General features: G+C 45.2%; 1 protein-coding gene across 4 annotated transcripts in view; it reads right to left on the bottom strand.

Annotated features, from left to right (window-relative positions):
- Positions 1 to 22,935, bottom strand: part of CLSTN1 (calsyntenin 1) — a 66,597-nt gene that overhangs the window by 25,106 nt on the left and 18,556 nt on the right. For all 4 annotated transcript variants that reach the window (XM_070610902.1, XM_070610905.1, XM_070610904.1 and 1 more), the window contains exon 2: positions 8,506 to 8,628. In XM_070610902.1, coding sequence (XP_070467003.1) covers positions 8,506 to 8,628 — 123 coding nt within the window. The remainder of the gene's footprint in view (positions 1 to 8,505; positions 8,629 to 22,935) is intronic.

Below are 22,935 nucleotides of genomic sequence, written 5' to 3'. Positions count from 1 at the left end.
CCTACTGGACAGCACTGTTCAAGAACGGGTGGGCCAATCCAGCCTCTGCATGTTTTTGAACGCCCTGTGTGCTAAAAATGGGTTTTACCTTTGTAAATATTATTTCATGACACAAGAAAATTACGTGAAATTCAAATTTCGGTGCCCGTAAGTAATGTTTTATTGGAAAGCAGCCATGCTCACTTGTTCACGTCCTGTCTAGGTCTGCTTCGCACTGCAGTGGCAAAGCTGGACATCACGAAAGAGACCCCATGGTCCACAAAGCCTGAAACATTGACTATCTAGCCCTTTACAGCAAGTTTGCTGATCGCCGCTCGAGAGACACTGATGAGCAGCACTGCTGGGTACCAGATACGTCAAACTGTTTTCCAGAATGTGCTAATTCACTATATTATGTTTACACTTTTTTGGTGTACATTAGTATTGCATAACACATTTTAAAGTCAAGTTGTCCAGCTTTAATTCAGAGAAAATGCCTCAGTTTTTGACTCGGAGTTTCCTGTCCTAAGGAGAAAATAGTGAAGCAGCTCCCCATTATCTGACTGACATAACTGGCAGGGGCTGCGTGGGCTTTCCTGACAAAGGCCAGTGCGTGGGTAAACGCAGATCTCAGACCCTGGGATAAAGTACCTGATCTGGGTAATGCCGCCTATGCAGTGCATTGTTGAGTAAGGCGTTAAAGCACTCATCATTCAGGCAATGGCCTGGAGATTGTTTCTGCCCATGAGATTATCAGGAGGAGCGGACTGCCTGCCAATGGATATAAACTCCCTAAATCTCTCCTCCGAGATAGCAGGCTTGTGGGGGGGGGGGGGGGGCGCGGGTGTGGAGAACCAGAGTACAGGAAGCACTGGGGTGTTTCAATTTTAAACTTCAGGTGTTCGGGGAAGCCTTCATTGATAAGATAATGTCTGAACAGAAACCAGAGGAAACTAAGGGAGCAAGCCTCATGATTATCTGGGGAAAGATTCCAGACAAAGAGAACAGCAAGTGCAAAGGCCCTGAGGCGACCTGGCCTGGCTCAGAAACAAGCAGGTCTATGCTGCTGGGGTGGCAGAGCAAAGGGGAGGACAGTAGATGGTTAGACAAAGACAAGTAACCTGAAGCTACAGTGGCTATTGAAAGAATTACAGCTTGTCCTCCAAGTGGGAAGGAAACGACAGGAGAGTTTTGAGCAGAGAAATAAACACGGCTTATATTCAGAAAGAATCCATCTGCCTGCTGTGCTGAAAATAAGTCTGTACGAGGACAATGATGGTTACCTGAGTAAATGTAGGCGCGAGACGCTGAAGGCCAGAACCAGGGGTACCCGGGGTGGGAGAAGTGCTCAGATTCTGGGTGTGTCTTGAAAGTGAGGACAAGCTGTGGGATTATGATTGAGAAACTACCAGGATGCAGTTTCAGCCGATGTGGGAGAGACGGTGCAAGGAAGGTCTGGAGGGAGGAATGGGAATTCACACTTGAGCTTTGAACGTGCATCTGCATTACAACTCGTTAGGGAATAGCATCTCGAAGGTAAGACTGTCAAATATAAGAATAAATTATTTTGAAACTCATGTATTTCCAGGCTGCTCTCTACAAGATGGAACCATTTAAAATGAGAACAGCAAGAATGTCAGCTAGTATCTTTTCCACATATCCCCGCCGATTGTGAGTATTTCAGTTAGCTACGTGAATGGGATGCGCCAACAGGATTTGCTGCCTCAAATCCAGGGGTACTTATGAACTTGCTGGGCAGGCTGGGTCCTTTCGCCTTGAATGACTTAAAACCCACCTCGCCAGGTGGCAGCTTGACGCGGCACGAGCAGCAGGGGCTTCACACTCCAGCAGACTTGGGTTTTCGGTACCAGCCGTATGACCCTTCATGTCACTGCCAAGCCTGCTGAGCCAACATCTGCGGCACAGGCAGCACGCCACTTCACAGCTCCATCTATTCACCGCACCTAAGACCCTGATTTTAATGAGGAAGACAGAGCTGACTGCAGCAAGGCGAGGAGCAGCAGAAGAAGCTAAATCCACTGCAGCATCTCAGATGAGAGCTGATGAGGGCTCAGCAAAGGCAGTTTCAGAAGGAAACATGTAAGGGGTTTTTTAGGATAGACAGAACCGCATAACCAACTAGATAGAGTGAGAGCCTGCAGGAACTCCCTGGTTTTTGGCTCACAGTGCCATTTAGGGAACTGAGGCACAGAGACACAGGAAAAGATGGGAGAAAGGCAATGTGCTCAGGCATCTGTCCCATTTATCCTGCCAACTTCTTGCTTATTTGCTGGAGTATTCTTTTTTTTTTTTCCCTAGGGGAAGATTCGCTCTAAGCTAATATTTGTTGCCAATCTTTCTCCTTTTTTTCCCTTCTTTTTCCCCCCACAAAGCGCCAGTACATAGTTGTGTACAGTTGTAAGTTCTTCTGGTTCTTCCATGTGAGCCGCCACCACAGCATGGCTACTGACAGACGAGTGATGTGGTTCCGTGCCCGGGAACCAAACCTGGGCCACTGAGGTGGAGTGCACAGAACTTTAACCACTAGGCCATCAGGGCTGGCTCTGCTGGCATATTCTAAAGCTAGACACTATACCACTTCATTCATACAAAACTCACTAGATATCTCTAACATGTTTTCTTTAAGATAATGAAAATAACATTACACAGCCAAGAGAATTAACAATTCAGATATTTTCATAGTGAGTCTCCTACTGCCTCTCAAATTACACTCAGTTTACAATCTTCCTCCCCCAAACCAGGGGCCAGTTTCTGTCAATGATGCCCCATTCTCCCACGAGCTGATTTTTTAAACTTTAAAGTTGCCACTGATTCATTCTTCTTCCCTCCCTCCTTCACCCTTGCACTAGAGTTCTATTACACATCTGACAATTACACACAGGCAGTTACACAGTGATCACATGCATTAGCTGGAGTTATATCACAGTGATTACACAGAAAAGGGTGCCTCTCCCCATTCGCATTCTCAGTCTGCTCTCCTAGACTCAGGCTTCTCTCAACCTGCGCAAGGAAGGACCTCGCAAAATCACCTCTCATATTCTATTTTCTTTTTTTCTGCCCCTTCCCGCTCAATTCAGACCATGTACCACTGCTCTGCCAGGTAGGTCTACCTGAAACGCTGCTCTCATCAGGTCTGAAATGCCCCACCAGGCCACCGGATGACCTCTCTAGCTCTGCTAGCCTCAGAACGGACAGAATCTTTCCCTATGTCTCTCCCCTTCATTCCCCTAAGATCATCTAAACCAGTCAAGAGGAACTTTACTAAAGAATTTTTTTAAAGCAAAACATAAAAATCTAAGATAGGATGAACCCAACAAAGTATAGATTTGAGTTCTCAGCATCCCAAGTCATGTCCGGGGTTCTCAGCTGACACTGATTAGCCCTCACTTTCCTCATCCATCGCTTTGAGACACTGCAGCTGCAGGCTGGCCTTGCATTCTTCCTAAATCTTCCTCCAAATCTGAGTAAGGCCTCAAACGACACCGCTCTCCCTCAGTGAGGGGGGCGTCTCCAACCTATCCTGCAGTCTCTCTCCCTCTCAGGCCGTCCCGCCCCCGTATCGCACTCCTTATGGAGGTCGTGAGTGCAAGCAACAGAGATCCACTCCAGCTAACTTAGGCAAACGCAAACGGGACTTCACTGAAAAATCATCAGGAACCCACGGAACAGACTGCAGGCCAGAGAAAGGGACTTGAGAACAGCAAGGAACCAACGCAGCTTGAGAGACTAGGAAAGAGGCGCCACAGCAGCCCCAAGCTCAGCATCCATGACAGACGCGTACAACCGCAAACTGTATTAGCATCTCTGTCCCTCTGCTCAACACACACATTCCAAAGAGGGAGCATCTGGCCAGCCTAGCCTGGGTTGTGCACACACTTGGCTGGGGGAGGTGGGGTGATGGGTTGCTGACCCACCGATCTACACCTAATGCAAAAGAGATCCAGGGGCTCTTAAGAAAGGAAAACAGACACTCGCTGCTCAGTGTCAATGTCCCTGCTAATCCAACTCTCATCCCTAACCCACTGTTCTCTTCTCGGCCTTGGCGCCCGTGCCCACCAGCTGGACATCTAGGCTGACCTTTATTTTTGGTGACTTTTGGCTTCCTTGCTTACTGGTACAGGGTAGTTTCTGGGACAAGCTAACATGTAGCTCTAAGCAGAACAGTTTCTCAAGATCCCTTAAATATACAGTGACAACCACCCACCCAAGGGTTATGCCCTCACAGCCTAAGCACAACCACCCAAGCATGACGCCCTCCAACCTCCTCCTGACTACAGCAATGGCTCTCAAATTTCAGTGTGCCAAGAACTGGCCGGGAAGCTTGTTAAAAAGGTGGTTTGCCAAGCCCCATGCCCAGAAATTCTGATTTAGCAGATGTGAGGCACAGCCCAGGAATCTGCATCTTTAATGAAAACTGCCAGATCTTTCCAGTGCAGACAGGCTACAGTCTGTGCTTGAGAAACTGGCTCACCAGTGGTTTCCAAACCTCACCAGCTGGTTAGGGATTTCTTAGGCTCGACTCCTGGAGGTACAGACTCAGACAGCTGCACTCAGTGCAGGGACCCAGTGATGGGACGTGCTGTTAGAAAACCACATGCACAGTAACATCCCATCTACTCGGCTCGGCAACGGCCACCACGTGGCCCCAAGTTGACCTCCAACCCTCTGCTCCTCCAGCCGCATGCCACACAAGCTAACCATTCACCTGTCTCTTGGAAGCCCATCCAGTTCCCACCTCCCTTCATGGCCTGTGTAAACTCCCCCCGTTCTTTACAGGAGCTCGAGCCCTGCCCTGTGCAGTCCCGCCCTCACCTCCTTCAACTCATCATCTTGCCTCTTTATGAACTCCAGTCCACACCGCCTGTTGCCACTCTCACTTGACCCTGAATTATAAACTTCCTAGTCCCCTGATTAACTCTGTCAATGCTGGTTTTGCTTTCCCACCTGGACTATCAATGTTGAGAACAGGGACCAAATTTTATGCTTCTGCATATTCTCTAGAAGACCTAGCATAGTTACCTAACATTTAAAGATTATTGGTCCCAAACCTCCCCTGGAGGCAACCGCATCCAAAATGAGTTCACTCGAGTCAGTAAGTGTTAATATGAAGTTTCTGTCCTAACATCCAGATACCTACTTAAAACTGCTACTCAACTGATTATTGCCTTGTATTGGGCTGAATCACACGAAACTTCTGACATTTCATTTTTTCAAATATTTTGATATTTTCAACATTAAAAAATTGCAATTTCATGTGGCTTAACTTAATATATCCAACTCACTGCTGCAAACACAATGTCAGGCCAGTTGCATAGGCTATAAAAGCAAAATTGGGGGTGACGTGGGGTAGTCAACCCCATCAGCCATGCCCAAGGCACGTGAGTCACATACGTTACAAAGCCTGTGGAGAATGTGTCATAAATCTGAGTTGGTTCTAATTAAATATCAAGGAAAATAAAGTTACTATTCTTGCCCTGAAATTTCTTTTGGATTCTATTCGTATCGTAATTATTTAATCTTGTAAAATATCCGTACTCAGTCTGGGAAGGCAGGAAAAAGAATGCTGGAATGAAACACCTAGTAAAGAGAAGAGCTTTCAAAAGCGGGGCAGGGGCAGGGCTGTGGGGGTGCTCAGGCTTCTGATACAGGCAGCCAAGGAGGAGCATTATGAAAACGGCAACAATGTGGCCTGCGTGCACGGTTCAAGCTTTTAACTCATTAAATTTTTACATAAAATGTACGATATATTTTTTTTACTCATATCCACTCTGGCTTTTAGCAGATTAAAGAAAAGGGGCTGGATAGGGATTGAGTTATTTTAATTTCCTAAAATACCTGACAAATACCAAGACTTTTTTCTCTTAGTTTTCCCACAAGAAAATAATCTGGGCTGGAGCCTGTACACACAACATGAATTTCTGATAAATGACAATTTACAATGCGCTTTGGTGACTAAGCTTCCAACATGATGCAGGCATTTACTGCAGAGCTTTGACAAGTAACCTCCGGCGATCACCCACACACACGTCCTGTGACGGGGTAAGACGGTGCATCAGACTGTTTACGATGTCTTAATATCCTGAGAGCTGACACAGGGAACCTATAATCCAGGGTGGACTCAGACCGCCTGGCTCGAAGGCTGTGCTGTCATTTGTGGGGTTTGTGATCTTGGGCAAACTCATCCATTCTTCCCACAAATACTCGTGGAGCGTGAACTCTTCCCAGGCGCTGGGCGAGGTGTGGGGATTAAACAGAGAACAAGGTGGCCGTGCTGCTGACAGACACCCTCGGAGCCTCCGCTTCCTCATCTAGAGGACGGGGATGCGAGGGTACCTTCCTCACAGGATTGTTGGAAAGAATCAGATAAAGAAACCTCTGTAAAGCCCTTAGCACCACCTCCGCCACGCTGTAAGCTCCATAAACGTCACCTGCGGCTGCTGCCACCACCATCGTCACGGTGCTAAATTAAATTCAATGTCATTACCAAAACCAATCTAAGATCAAAATAAGGCTCCAGATCTGGCCTCTGCCTTACCCCCAAAATTATGTAAGTAACAATATTTTTTAAAGATTCTATTATTAATAATAATAAGAGCAGCAGCAAACACTGTACATGGCACTTACTATGTACCAGCTTTAAGTTCTTCATATTTATAAATAAATAAGCTGATATTCCCCAAACCCTACGAGGTATGTGACATTACAATCCTCATTTTACAAATGATGAAAGTAAGGCAGAGTGATTTTAGGTAATTTGCAGAAGGCCACACAGGCAATAAGTGGCAGAGCCAGGATTCAAGCACAGGCCGACGGACTCTAGGGTCTGTTACAGCCTCATGGGGGCAGTGCTCTGAGTTGTGGCTGGATGGGTACCACGGCAACAGAAGAGGAGGGAAGGAGGGAGGGGGGAGGAAGCCGGGAGGGAAACGGGGAGGGAGGTGCTCCCTTCCCCATGTCAGGCAGCTGCTGACTTCTTGGGCAGAAGGATGAGGACCACCCTCTAGTCAAGAGTATGTGAGCATCACTTCCACTCCTAGGTGTGCACCCAAGAGAGAGGGAAACCTATGTGCACACAGACTTGTACTCGAATGTCCACAGCAGCACTAATCATAATCGTCACAAAGTGGCAACAATCCTAATGCCATCAACTGATGAATGGACAAACGCATGAACTGTCAGAAACGTGTATGTCCACTCAAAACATAAGCTAGATGCTCCCATTAAAGTTACTTACACAGCACTAAATGTCACTCATAAGGAAGAACTGTACATTATAACCAAATGTGGTATATATGGGGGGGTGTACATAAACATCCGAAAATCTACTTAGTTACAGAGGAAAGCAATATGTAATGCTAAAAACGATTTTAAATCTAGGGAGGAAAAAACATCGCCTCAGCTGGTAGACAAATACTATATGTGTGTTCAGGGCATGGAGTGCTTCCCCTACCATCCATCTAACTGGATTTTTCTCTAAAAATCAATAAGTAAAGTGAATTGGAAAGGTCTGTCTCTTCCACTGACTCAAACAGCCGAAGCTGGTTCGCAGGTTACTTTCTTGAAAATGGGATGTGGCACTTGACCAGAATGAAGGACAAATTCATTTTTTAAATAAGCTCTTCAGAAACAACCTTGCGTTCATTTTCTCAATTTACCAGAGCAAAATTAATGTGTGATAGGAGCTACACGAGTTAATCGAATTTTTCTTATTTGTCCCTAGGCAAACAGAACACACTCTTTAATATAAGAAATTTTGTTCTGGAAAAACATCGGGCAAAAACTAGTCTTTAAAAATTAACTTCACAATGTCAACTTTGCCTCCGAGGCAAGGAAAGGGTCCAGTAGCACATTTCTGCACGCGACACGAAGCAAGAACAGTCCTGATTCAGGAAGTGCTACTAAATGTGAGCAAAGTAGAAAATCTCCAAAGCAATCCTAGAGTTGTCGCTATAGAAACACTTAGGTTACAACCTTATGAAGTGACTCAAGTTAAAAATATAGCACAGGGAAAATCTAAACCAAAAGGATTCCTCTATGTAGACTGCTCCACGTTTTCAAAGACTTTCGAGGTCACTGAAACCCAGACAGGGCTAGGCAAACCTTGAGCTGTAAGTACCTAGACCCTGCCGCTCGAGGACCCACAGCACCAGGGACCCAGGCCCGCTGTGTCCACATCTGTATTTCAACACGGTCCTCAGGCGCTCTGCACGGACACTAAGGTTTGAGACACACTGGTCTAGAGGTCCTCTTCTGGTTACATCGAGCAAGGAAGATAATGATGCAATTACATAGTTTGCTTTTCAACAACGAGTACAGGCTTTTTTTGGTCAGGTACCCCAACTATTAAAATGAAAAGGAAAAATCGTGGAACATGGGAGCCACAAACAACCCTTAGCTATCAAGACATTTTTCAGAAAGGCTCAGAAACAATCCGAATGGAATGTGTGAGAAGTGCTTCCCACCCGGTCCAGATTCCTCAAGAGCAAACAGCAACCACGTGTGTACCTGCAAAACGCAGAGGCGCGTCTTTATCCAGGGCAATCAGCGGAGGGTCGAGAAGCACCGTGTTGTCATTTTCTGTGACTATGCCGTGATAGGTGGGCTCAAGCCATGGCTTGTGCTTGTTAACTGCATTTACAAAAAGAAAAAGAAAGGAAATAGATGAGGTTAGAATTATTATTTTAAACTCAATGGTTTTTGAGGACCTACATCTATCATTAAAATAAACTCTCATTAGTCTGGAAGGCAACACTTGTATTTTGTATTGCAAAGTTTAGTATCAAGACCCAAAGGGGATGACATTCTAAATTCTAAGCAATGTAGAAATTATCTGAGTCCACGAAGCAACCAGAAATAAGAAATAAACTGCTCTAGAAATTGAAAGAAAGAAAACTCATGGCCGTAGACAAATTCACATTATCTTTTTTCAGCCCATCCCAGAAAAGTTACAAAGAAAAATGTTATTTGTTTATGACAACAATACAATATTAATTATGCAAAACAAACGAGATTTATAAATATAAAATTACAAATATAGGGTATTAAAAGAAAACTAAACACAAAAGTTCTGAACACACAGTGTTTAGAAATAACCCACTTTGGGATCAGGTGTCTTGGGGTTAGAGTCCAGGCCCCTCCATTATTCACAGTGTGACCTTCAGCCCCTGACATTTTTTTTTTTTAAAGATTGGCACCTGAGCTAACAACTGTTGCCAATCTTCCTTTTTTTTTTTTTTCCTGCTTTATCTTTCCAAACCCCCCGTACATAGTTGTATATCTTAGTTACAGGTCCTTCTAGTTGTGGGATGTGGGACGCCGCCTCAACGTGGCCTGACGAGCGGTGCCATGTCTGCACCCAGGATCTGAACCCTGGGCCACCGCAGCGGAGCGAGCGAACTTAACTACTCGGCCACGGAGCCAGCCCCATGTAACTGATGTCTTAATTTCCTCCTGTGTAAACCAGGACACCCCCAAAACCCACAGCACTGGGATGGATAATTGCAGAAGTGATGTTTTTCCTTCTCAACTGGGCACTAGAAGCCGCTACTTTTGTTTCTAAGGTAAGAACTGCTGTGCTGCCAGTCCGCTTACCTGATAAAACCAGTTTTTAGTTTCTATCCATCTTGTTTTCCCCGGGTGTGGCTCCCAGTGGGTCAATCCGAGACTTTCTCCCGGTTACGTCCACCAGCCCATTTGGGCTCGGCTCACAGCTGGAACCTTTTCATTTCCCTTTACTTCCACCTTATGAGTGCACACATTATAACCTCAGGACATGTATTAACCGTGGAACGATTCAATTAAGTTGATCTGATTAAAAGAAATGGTGTGAAACTTTATTTCTAAGCAGTTGGTGCCTATTTGTTGAACGAACTACCCAGATTCTTTTCCACAAGTGTAGGTCAATCCAGAAGCTTCTAAAGCTAAATTTAAATGTTTAACCATCTTTAATACAATGTTACCATGATGTGAAAATGCTTTTGCTGTTATGTGATGACTATCATGGGATGACAGGAGAACACGAGGACCAGAGGTACCTGGGCCTCACCTACACTTACTCCAATGTGGCAAGTGTACTAGGGGAACAGTACGCTCACCTGTAAAATCCTAAAGGAGAAGTCATGTGAAGGCCTATGTTTGCAAGGGGAAAAAAAGTACCATCTCTCTCACTAATGATGCATTTACCAAACATTTATACACACCTCACACAAATGAACAGCAAGTCCTCTTTTTTTTTCTTTTTTTGTTGAAGAAGATTTGCCCTGAGTTAACATCTGTGCCAATCTTCCTCTATTTTGTATGTGGCTTGCAGCCACAGCAAGGCTGCTGACAAGCGGTGTAGGTCCGCATCCAGGAACAAAACCCAGGCTGCTGGAGCAGAGCATGCAGAACTTCATCACTAGCCCACGGGGCTGGCCCCCAAAAGCAAGTCCTTTTGCCTTCACTTTCGAAGTAAATCCAGACCCACAGGGTAGTTGTTAATGGGTACAGAGTTTTAGTTGTGCAAGAAGAAAGGGTTCTAGGGATTGGTTGCACAACAACATGAATAAATGTACTTTAACACGACTGAACTGCACACCTAAAGATGGTTCCAATGGGAAATTTTGTGTTATGTGTATTTTACCACAATTTTTCAAAAATACAGAGGCACACAAAATAAATCCAGTCGCAGCCGTCTGTCGTCATCTCCGCGGCTCATCTACACTGTTACAGGAGCCGAGTGAGCGAGCTCATTCTCGGCCCCCTGCGTCTGTACTTCACACGGCAGCAAGAGGAGCTCCTCTGTACAGTGCTTCTCAACTCTGTGCGCTCAGAACCTGTTCACACCAAAAAGTTACTGAGGACCCCAAAAAGCTTTCATTTATGTGAGATCGACCGATTGATTGATCAATTAGTATTTACTGTATTGGAAATTAAAACCAAGAAAAATTTTAATACTTATCAATTCATTTTAAAATACAAACCTATAAGTTAACAAAAATAATGTTTTATACGAATAACTAAGATTTTTGCAAATCTTTTTTTAAAAGCTGGCTGGTTTAACAGGCGACAGCTGGGTTCTCTACTCCTGTGGTCAACAGGCTGCATTATTCCACATCATGCAGCCTCTAGGGAATGAGGACAAAGCAAGTCACGGCTTATTATTCAACAGCTCTGACCTCTCGAACCCCCAATAGAGTCTCAGGGGACTCGTCACCTTGCTTCAGGTCTCTTCCAAACGTTTCCTCCTCAACTACTCTCACCGCACCCCCTTTCCTTTTCTTCTGCTCCTCAGTGCCACCATGGGCACAGAGAGGGCAGTGGTGTAGCCTTGGACCACGGGGCAAGTCTTGCCTTCCTCCCCGGGCCTCAGTTTCCTCATCCATAAATGGAGACAGCATCAGTACCCACCTCACAGGTTGTCGTGTGACCAAACCAGCCACATGACAGTGTCTGGCACTCGGTAAATGCCACAAGGGGGTGTTGTGTTGTTGTCACTTCTCCACATGCGCGCGCACAAGAACACAGCTTCAGGGAGGGTGTGTCCTTTTGTTCTCTGCTGATGCCCACACCCAGAACTATGTGCACTTAGCATCTCATCCCTCAGGGGCTATTTGGTAACGAGAATAAGGAACCACAGCTACAGTACAAATAAAATCAGCGCCCCAGTTTGTAAATTCTCTCATAGAGGAGATAGCTTCGGTGCTGAGAATTGAAAAACAGGTATGGTCTGGTGTTTCAGACCATGGGAAGGTGCTTTTCATTTTTGTTTCTGACAGGTGGACGTTCTGGCAGGTGGACGAGAGAGCCTGGAGGCATCTCATGCATGAGAACACTGAGGATCTGTCTGGAAGGGCGAGCTATGGTGAGATTACGGAGGGACCTAACGGGAAAGCAAACCCAGACCATAAAGACCAAAAACGTAAAGGACCTCTGGAAGACGTCTCCTCCCCTCACAAAAGCTGCTCCTGGGACCGGAGACTTGGTGAAGACGAGAGTTCAGCTGGTCACGGCACGCCTGCCCTGCTCCTTCGAAAGCGCTCCCCAGGGTGCGGCGCGGTGACCGGCGCAGAGCCTGGTGCAGGCTCAGACAGCCGGCTGTGGCCTCCGCTCTGAGCTTCCCCGGGACGCGGGCGCTCGGAACCTCACTCGGGACCAGGCGGACGTTCCACCGGTCCGCTCCACCGCCCCCGCCTCTCCCAGCACCTCGGGAACCTGGCTGTGACGCGAGCTGGAACCCCGTCCGGAGTCGCCGATGTCATGCAGACAAGCATTTTAAAGAAAGCTCTCGAAAACCCTCAGTTTGTCACTAATCTCTCATTTTAAAACACAGGGGCCGGCCTGGTGGCGCAGCGGTTAAGTTCGCATGTTCTGCTTTGGTGGCCTGGGGTTCGCCGGTTCGGATCCTGGGTGCGGACATGGCACCGCTTGGCAAAAAGCCATGCTGTGGTAGGCGTCCCACGTATAAAATAGAGGAAGATGGGCACAGATGTTAGCTCAGGGCCAGGCTTCCTCAGCAAAAAGAGGAGGATTGTCGGCAGTTAGCTCAGGGCTAATCTTCCTCAAAAAAAAAAAAAAACCAAAACCACAGAAGCTTTCAATTTACTTTTTTTTTTAAGATTTAATTTTTCCTTTTTTCTCCCCAAACCCCCCCCGGTACATAGTTATGTATTCTTAGTTGTGGGTCCTTCTAGTTGTGGCATGTGGGATGCCGCCTCAGCGTGGCTTGATGAGTGGTACCATGTCGGTGCCCAGGATTCGAACCAGCAAAACCATGCGCGGCAAATCAGAGGGCAAACTTAACCACTTGGCCACAGGGCTGGCCCCTACTTTTCTTTTTTCAAAGATTGGCACCTGAGCTAACGTCTGTTGCCAATCTTTTTGTTTTCTTTTGTCCTTCTCCCCAAAGCCCCCCAGTAGATAGTTGTATATTCTAGTTGTGAGTGTCTCTGGTTGTGTTTTGCGGGACGCCACCTCAGCATGGCCCGATGAGCAGTGCCACGTCCACGTCCAGGATCCAAACTGGCGAAATCCTGGACCACCAAAGCAAAGGGCGCGAACCTAACCACTCAGCCACAGGTCAGCCCCTCAATTTACTCTTAATTATGTACCATTAATAGCAATACTTGATTCCAATGTGTTTTCATATTTAAGGTTTTCTTAATAAAATTATAAGTACAGCAAATAAAACTGAGGATTATTTGAATATGTGAGTCCAAAAAACTCCTGAGACTTAAACTAAATGAATTTATTTAACCCAGTAGGACTATAAAAACACCAGGCAAAGCAAACTGCAGAAAATCTGTGATGAGTAGTAGCATAAAATGTGTATTTCTGCTACTGTACTGGAGAAGCCTGCAGTTGAAATTGGCTAATGGTTCAAGGTGAAAAATGATGTTACAGCTATATTCCTGGCTCTTTTATTTTTTTCCCAGTATGCCAATTTTATAATTCAAAATTTCTAAATTGCTCCTTTAAGCTGGCAGTACAATGAAGAGATTTAACTAGTTCCAAAGAATGAACTTTTAAATATTTAATAAATGATATTTTTAATATTTCATCACATTCAATTGGCATTATAAAATATTTATAGGAACAAGTGACTGATGTTTCTGTAATCATCCAAAAAAGATCACAAATACAGACAAGAGACTACCAGCCATAAGACTATGAACACGTCAGCCATGTTGAGAGTCTTTACCTGACTCATTTCACTGCATTCTGGATCATAAAAACGCCACTGAAATTTTGAAGGGCAGAGTATTAATCAAAACCACAGAAGAGCAAGACTGGCGAGCAGACCTTATGGACATTTAGGCTGTATCTGGGCTACATGCCTATTATTTGAGGACACGGCTAGTTTTTGTGTTTGTGGTAGATTTTCACCACTAGAAAACTGCCACCCATTTAAAAATCAAGGTGAAAAGAATACAGTAGTCAACTTGAGGGCTAATTTTAAACATAAAACTTATGCCTTCCTATGCCCAACTTCTTATGCTCAACTCTGTGGGTAAAAGAGAGACTGGCTCCTAGTCCAGGTCACACAAGTCAAAGACCCCCGCAAGCTGGTTCTGAGGCCTGCGGGCTGCGGCCCTGATGTCACCCAGCACTACAAACAGTTCCCTCTGATTTATTTTTACAAAGAGAAATCTACTGTTTTCAAAAGAGAATTTGATATGTGCCCCTTCTCATTCCAGAACACCTAGGCTGAGCGTATTGTTCACATCAATAAAGACATAATAAGTAACAACAAACGAGGGGCCGGCCCCGTGGCCGAGCGGTTAAGTTCGAGTGCTCCGCTTTGGCGGCCCAGGGTTTCATCAGTTCAGATCCTGGGCGTGGACATGGCACGCTGATCAGGCCACATTGAGGTGATGTACCACATGCCACAACTAGAAGGACCCACAACTAAAATATACAAATATGTACCGGGGGGCTTTGGGGAGAAAAAGGAAAAATAAAATTTATAAAAATAAAAAAATAAAAATAACAAACGAATGTTTTAAGATGCTGTAGGCGTTTCATTGGTAAATCTTAGATGATGTTACATGTTTTGTTCGCAGATTTACCTTTTAACCTTGGTCCATCAAAAGAATCTGCAATTAAGAGATACTGCCACTAGGTGGCGACAGGTGCCTGTGATTGCACGCTGCAAATTACAAGGCTTTGATGAAAAAATCCAGCTCTTTACTTAGTACAGGAGCAGAATGTAATCGGTGTTAGCAGGCCCTTTGGTTAAAGATGATATTCACAGAAAAGTGTCTTAAATTATATAAGTATAAAATCTTCAGCTGTTTTTTTTCTCAAAAAACATTTGAAATAAATAAAATATTCATACAGTTCCAAAATCAAAATATAAAAAGGCATACATTCTCGTAGACTCTAAGTACTGTCCCCAGTTATAAATTCTTATTTAGATCAGACCGTCCCTGGTCCTTCAAACCACCCTAATGTCAAAGGTCCTTTTAACTTCACACGGCCACTGGCTGAGTGTGTTCCAGGAAACCTACCCTGAGCATCCGCCACGCATCAGCACGCTGCACGGTGCCGGGCTCTCGGGGAGTGAAAACAACCCGCCAGAGAACACAAACATCTCAACGACCATCTACACTCTAAAGTGATGTGGCGCTTCACCAGTCCGCAGAGACCAACAAGACCAAGGAGCCACCATCTCAAACGTGGCCCCTGCCAGAGGGAAGGAGGGAGTGCTCTGAGGGTCTCCTGGTGGGAGCTGAGCCTCCCACTCAGAAGGGGCTCACGTCACTTTTGCTCCTAACTCAGGGGCCAGAGCTAGTCAAAGGACCCACCCAAATTCTCCAGAGCAGGGAAGTGCAATTCTACCGTGTGTCGGAAGAGAGAGCTGGAAATAGATGAGATAACTCCAGGCACCACAGAAGCACAAGTGGAGACCTCCCAGGGGTATCTTTTCAATGGAGTATTTTAAACAGAATAAAAATACACATAAGGTACCAAGGCAGAGAAGCACATGGCTCATTCTGGGAGTGGGAAGGCTGCAATAAACACGTGGCGTAAACACCCTGAGAATGCAAGGAGGCGCAAGGCCACGATAAATGCGTGGCGTGAAGGCTCAGAGCACAAGGAGGTGCAGCTCAGAGGAGCTGGACCTGTGCCTCAGGTAACACAGTGAGCACCCCTCTCCCGTGCTGCCCGCATGAGCTCTCAATCTTCAGGCAGCTGCAACGGTTAGAAGCTTGAAATAGTGCACTCTGGTAGAACAGGCAGGAACCTTGGGTTCAGGCAGAACTTGGTTAATAAACGAACTCTGGCTCTGACCGCTCTGTAACGGGGAGGGGGGGGGGGACGACGACGGATTATCTAACTACCCGCCTATTTCTGCATCGCAGGTCAGGGATGGGACCATCTTCCACATCCTTGTTTCGAGAAGTCTAAATAACATAACGTGAAGAGCTCACTCTATGCCCACCACACTGATAAATTAATGATAAATTAATTGATAAGTTAATGCTAAGCAAGATCTCTGTTTTAGAAATAACTGCGAGGGCAGGGACCAGAGCTCAGGAGACTCGAGAGGCATTCCCATGATGATCTCTCTGTCATCATCTTCCCAAATGCAACCTACAGCCAGAGGAAACCCTACATCTGAGACGCTGTAGGGGCCAAATTTATCCCCTTTATCAGCAAAAGAGAAGACAGAAGTAGGATTTTACAGACTGATACTGCTGAGTACAAAACAAAAAGCAAACAAAAAAATCTGGCACTTTCTTTAACAAAAGAGGAAACTTTCTAATCAACCAAAGTAATACTGCGTGAAATTTACAGGCAACAGCTCTCCTTCTCAGCAGAGGATATCCCCAGTAATGGCTCTGGTTAACGCAGCATCAGGTTCCTCTAACTTGTAAACCACATTTTTAAATTACACTTAACTTTTTCTAGAACTAAAGACTTCCAAAGAATCTCTAGACAAATTCTATAAGCACAGGGTTAAGAGGTTCTTCATCACAATCACCCCAAAATTTAATTTTAAAGTGCTAGAAAAACCTACATGAGATATTATTTGGATCAGAGTTTCTCAACCTCAGCATCATTGGCATTTTGGGCCGGACAATCTTTAGTTGTGGGGCTGTCCTGTGCACTGGCATGTTTAGCAGCATCCCTGGCATCCATCCACTAGATGGCAGTAGCGCCTCCTTCACTTATGAGAACCAAAAGTGTCTCCAGAAGTTAGCAAACGCCCTCCCCAGCTCCCGAGAGCCACCGACTCAGACCCACCTCCTTGAGGAAAAACAAGATTTTCCACCTTAAAATCATTTGTCGACTTCAAAACAGCCACTTTATACTGTATAGTATTACATCAATGTGAAGTTCATTTGTAATATCAAATCACATTTCAGTGTAAAATAAATCCTTAAATTAAGCAAACAAGCAATTAATCTTTTTAGTGGTATTAGAGAAACGTTTCTTGTGTTGATTCACTTTCCACATGACAAGTCTTTCACCTACCGCATTCTGACACATGTAGCATGACGTGTAGCACTGCCATTTTACAGAAGGGGAGTGGTGACCTGCCAGGGAAGGCTGGCTGGTCGCTCAAATCAGCCCTGACGAGGGCAGGCACCGAGGACCCGACCAACGGGTTGTCACTGTGGTGCGGGCTCAGTGTCAGCCAAGCTCGCAGAGACTGAAGCTACTCGTGGTTCCGCGTGGCGGGAGTGTCACGAGACGAGACCCCAGAGTAAGCAAGCATGGAATGAGGAGCCTCAGGCGCCTTTCTCTCAACTTCGGATCGAACCCTCAATGCAAACTGGGGAGGCAACGAAGGAGGAAGCAGGGGAGAGACCCGATGCTGGATACGATGCTGGATACGAGGGACGACCATCTGCCCCAGGGTGGGAGTGGCAGAGGGGACAAAGACGGAATCGGGGAACCACTTAAAGTCGACGCAGCAGGGCAAGATGAGAAATGGTAAGGGGACGAACTGGGATCGCGGTTTAGTGTCCCGCCTTCCGCCGCACAGGCTGGATGGGGCAGCGGTTCCCATGCGGGACTGAAAGCCAAGGAGGGTCGACAAGGCTGAGGAGAACGGAGGAGAAGGAGCTTCCTTCTTTTTCTTTCCTTCCTTCCATCCATCCATCTGTCCATCCATCTTTACTGAGCCCCAGGAAGTCTTCCAGGCGCTGAGGAAATGATGGTGGGTAAAATAGCCCCTGCCCTCAGAGCGCTTATGTTGTGGCTGATTAAATATCAACGTTAAGCACATTCTGCAAAGTAATTCTTAGGGAGCAAAATCACACCTTCTGTAATTCCAACTTTTCAAAGCATAAAGGGGGCCTTCTAATTATTCCTCCAAATTCCAAACAAGTTTTTAAAATTGTGTCAAAATATACAACATAAAATTTACCATTTTAACCATTCCTAAGCATACAGCTCAATGGTATGAAGTACATTCACACTGTTGTGCAACTGTCACCACCATTCAGCTTCCTAACTCTTTTCATCTCACAAAACTGAAACTCTGTCCCCAGTAAACAGTAATTCTCCAGTCCCCCTTACTCCAGCCCGTGGCAACCACCATTCTACTTCCTGTCTGTGAATCTGACTACTCTGGATACCTCAGGTAAGTGAGTATTTGCCCTTTTGTGATTGGTTTATTTCACTGAGTAAAACGTCCTCGGGGTTCATCCATGTTGTGGCACATGTCAGAATTTCCTTCCTTTTTAAGGCTGAATAATGGTCCACTGTACGTATAAACCACATTTTATTTATCCATCAATGGACACTTGGGCTGCTGACACTTTCTGGCTATTGTGAATATTGCTGTCATGAACACAGGGGTATAAATATCTTCTCCAGACTCTGTTTCTAATACTTTTGGGTATACACCCAGAAGTGGAATTGCTGGCTCATACGGTAATTCTATTTTTAATTTTTTTGAGGAACTACCATCCTGTTTTTCACGGTAGCTGCACCATTTCACATTCCCCCCAACAGTGCACAACAGCTCGTTTCTCCACATCCTCACCAGCACTTGTTATTTTCTTGTTTTTGACAGCAGCCATCCAAGGTGTGTGACCAAACAAGTTTTATATCAAGTAATGCTATCTTTTTATATTATGTAAGATACAAAAGTGGACAGAATGATGAACCCCATGTGCCCATAACTCAACCGCCACAGTTACCAAGAAGACCTACGTTGTCTGACTTCAGGCTCCCTTTCCTACTATGAGTTTCAATTATTCTGAAACAAATCCCAGACACCATATAACTGTGCCCCTCAATATTTCAACAGACGTCTCTAGAAGATGTTTGTTTTAAAACTAACCATGTGGCATTCTCAATAATTATTTCACATCATCAAACACCCAATCAGGATTCACTCTTGTCTGATTGCTTTGGTACATGAAATAACTGACCTCAATCCGCTTCTCTGTCTGCGATGTGGCATCCTGAATTCTACTGCTGCGAAAGAAAAACTCTAAACCACTGATCACCCTTACTGGTTTCCACAACTTTCTCCATTTTTTTCACCAGTAAGTATATCTATAAGTAGGTTTTTTGTAGATCTTCTTTATCAAGTTGAGAGTGTTCCCCTCTACTAACTTGGAGAGTTTTTATCACAAATGGGTGTTAGATTTTGTCAAATGTTATTTCTGCATCAATCAATATGATCATGTGATTCTTCTTTAAACTGTTGATATGGCAGATTAATTTTTGAATGTCGAAACAGCCTTGTACACGTGGAACAAAACCCATTTGATCATGGTGTGTAATTCCTTTTATACACTGTTGGATTTGATTTGCTAATATTTTACTGAGAACTCTTTTTTTTTAACAGCTTTTGTGAGACTGTCATTAAAAAAAATTATTTTTTGTCAATATATTTCAATTCACTTCTATTTTGACCTGAAAATTCAACTGGCTTGAATATATCCAGTTTTGTATACTCAACATCAAATATTTACATCAGGAAACATGTATTATTTACTGAGCACCAACTACCTTCCAGGCACTGGTGGACACTCAATTCTGCTTACCATTAAGACTGATTCTCTAGAAGATTTAGCTACACGATTAGGCAGGAGACAGCAATGGTCACAATGCTATTTTTGAGAAATCAGGGTGTGATGACCTCAAATGTGCTTCTAAAAATTAGGATTAAAAAAAAAAGCCAAGTGGAATTAATGTTCCTGATATCAAATCTGGCTTAAATACAGCATCCCCACAGCTGAAAGACAAATAACTGGAGGTCTGGTCTGTTACTGAAGTGACAGGTCTTCCCATGCAACATTCATAACCTTTTCAGATCATGGGCATTTTGAGAATCTAATGAAAGCCAGGAACCCCCTACCAAGGAAAACACATGAAAACAGAAACACTCGGCAGGATGTTTTAGGGGCTTCAGACACCTGCTGAAACGAGTCCAGGTGAGAATCACCATTCCAAAACACAATGAAATCTGCCAACTGACCCTCGGAAACATGGCCTCTTCATCGAGCGCCCCAGTCACTGGAAATAGAATTGGAAAACTACAATTCTCTTATGGTTCTCAACTTGACTTGTATTTCACGGTCTTCGGCAGCAATATCTTAACAGAGCCCTGAGAGTTCCCCAGGAGCTACTCCAGGAAATAGATCAGGGAAGAAATACACAGAAGGTGCGACATTGTTGCTGCATTTTAAAAGGATGTAAAGGCTGGTGACACAGAAGGACTGAAAGTAACAAAGAAGTTAATTTGAAGCTGAGGTGAGAGAGCATGCTTTGAATAATGGTGAGAAGCGCAAGCAATAAAGACAGAAACATTATGCTTTTATTGAGAATAATAATAAAAAAAAACAACTTCCCAAAGGGTTGCTTCCCATCTTTTTCCCTTCATTAATTTTAGAGATGGGCACGTGTGTTACACTATTCAGGAGGTTACATTATTAAACATTCTTACTTCACTGTTAAGAGAAGGATGAAAAGGAAACTAGATAGATGGATGGGTGGATGGACAGACAGATGGACACTATAAGGATTTCCTTCTTTAAACGAGTTCCAGGTGTATTCTATAGAGGGGTCTGTGAAGATTCGTTGCGTGTACACACCATCAACAGCGTAGTACAATAACCGATCTAAGGCATCCAATAGTTAGCATATTTTACTCACCACTATCAGGAAAATGTGTATATTTTAAAGAAGGCTACCACAAATGTTTTTTTAAACATTTAAAGAGGCTACCCTTCAGTTGCCCATTATCTCATTTTTCTAGCACTCAGATTTTCATTAAAAGCTTTATCTAATTTTCCAAAGTAACTCAGTATCATATTCACAAACTTTTCTAGTAAGCAAATGAAAGCATTTCACTAGCATGAAGTGCAGAAATCAATTACTTTTCTAATCAAATTCTGTTTTACTCAATATTGAGATTCACCCCATAAAATTAACAGGCCAGGCACCAACCTAAGACACAGCCAGCGAGCCGAACAGTAAGGTCTGTGTTCCACATTGACGTCAGTCTCCTGAGCTGCATGAATAACTATCTCAGGTATTCTTAACTGAGAGCCTCTCCTGATGTCACAAATGTGACGGGGCAGCCACTCTAGAACGGGAGCTTCATGTCCAGCTACAACAAGATTTCCAACAGCAAAGGTCTTGCACGACTCTTCTAGAAGTTCCGAAAGTGAGGAGCGAGGAGCACAGAGAACATAATCCTTACACTTTTAGGAGATAAGGGGTCTCCCTCAGGATTTGGCTGTCACGTTGGGAGGAGTCCAGGAGGAAGTACTCCCAGTCACAGGATTCCTCTAGGGTCCTAGTGGTGAATACCCTGCAGCCATCCTCGCTCCCTGACCAGGGACACGGAATCCAGCCCTGGTGCCAGGAGTCCTGTCTTAGCTACTGTATCCCGGGAAGAGAGGAGGCCCTTGCCTGAATCCCACAGCACCCCAGAGGTGATGCACAAAGACGGTGTTTGCAGGCCAACACCTCCAGGGACCCTGCAGATCTTCTCTGACCACAACGCTTGGGCACTCGAGTTAGGTTCAGGGGGTCCGATGAGTTTTTCTCCAGTTCTTTTCCTTCAGGTGGTGGCTGTTCATGTACGAATATTGAGCAGTAGTATTTCAGACCTTAGTTTCGTGAGGCGGAGTGAAAAGGGGGGAGGGGAGGAAGGGATGGCGTTGGGGAGTGACTTCCTCATTCAGACGTTTCTCTCTAGTAAGGAGAGGTGGGCAAGCACAGAAGCTCCACTTATTAAGCTTAGTATCCTAACAGAGGAGGGGAGACCAAACCACAGAGAGCTAAGAATATGCCTCAAAGCATCAACCACGGCAGTGCTCCACAGCCCTTCCAGACATCTCCCTCAACTACACCTCCTGGGCCGCACCCTGGAGGGTGAGTCAGGCGGCTTGACCTGGGCTGGGCAGGTTCGGAATGGAACACTCCCTAGGAGATGCTGACGCACTCCCCAACAGTGAACAACCGTATCACAGAAGGCTCATGAATAGGGGCACCTGGAGAGTTCTCTCGTAAGAGAAGGCAGGCGATTTCCACTTCTGCGCTCTTACAGGCTTTCTTGCCCCCTGTACACCCCGTGACCACATCCCACCCCGCCCCCGAGCCATTCTGGTGGGGCCTGTCTTTAGCTCCGCTCTTCTAGGATAACTCACTCATACTGGTACCAGCTCAGCCACCGGCTCCTTGCTTTTGTTGCAGCACAAGAGCCCTCATTAAGTAAGATCACCTCATGCATGACTTATTCTCTGAAATGCAATAGACAGCATTTCTCACAGGTGAAACAAGCAGAACTGTGAACTTTATCTTCATTGTCACTCCACCTTTCTGTACCAGCTGCTGCCAGGTTCCCAGCGCTGCCCCCGCAGGCCAGGCCTTCCATTATGGTCTCCTCCCCCCATCCCCCTTCACGTGCTTCCAGACTTTCCTGATCTCTTCATTTGCACCCAAATCAAAACGTACCTGCTCCCACTTTGCACTTCCTCACAGTCCTGCTAACACTGGACAGCTGGTCTGAGAAATCAGCATGAGCTGGGTGCTAATGGATGGTAATGACTTAAGGTCATTTTGCAAAGAACTCAATGATTTAATATAAAAATAGAAACTAAGGTAAGAAACACAGGAAACCTGCAGGCTGATGGGGAAAATATTTTTGGAACAGAGCCCTTTAACGCCTCTCAGTTCATATCTTATATGCATGGAAATTATTCAGGATGAATGTATTTTTATGCAGTTTGCTACAGAATTAAACTTATAGGGGGCCGGCCCCGTGGCTGAGTGGTTAAGCTCGCGAGCTCTGCTTTGGTGGCCCAGGGTTTCGCTGGTTCGGATCCTAGGTGCGGACATGGCACCGCTCATCAGGCCATGTTGAGGCGGCGTGCCACATGCCACAACTAGAAGGACCCACAACTAAAAATATACAACTGTGTGCCACGGGGCTTTGGGGAGAAAAAGGAAAAATAAAATCTTAAAAAAAAAAAATTAAAC

The sequence above is a fragment of the Equus przewalskii genome, chromosome 2, assembly GCF_037783145.1.
Source record: "Equus przewalskii isolate Varuska chromosome 2, EquPr2, whole genome shotgun sequence".
Classification (NCBI taxonomy): Eukaryota; Metazoa; Chordata; class Mammalia; order Perissodactyla; family Equidae; genus Equus; species Equus przewalskii.
The sequence above is the reverse complement of the archived record's forward strand: the minus strand, read 5'-3'. Positions and strand labels throughout refer to the sequence as shown.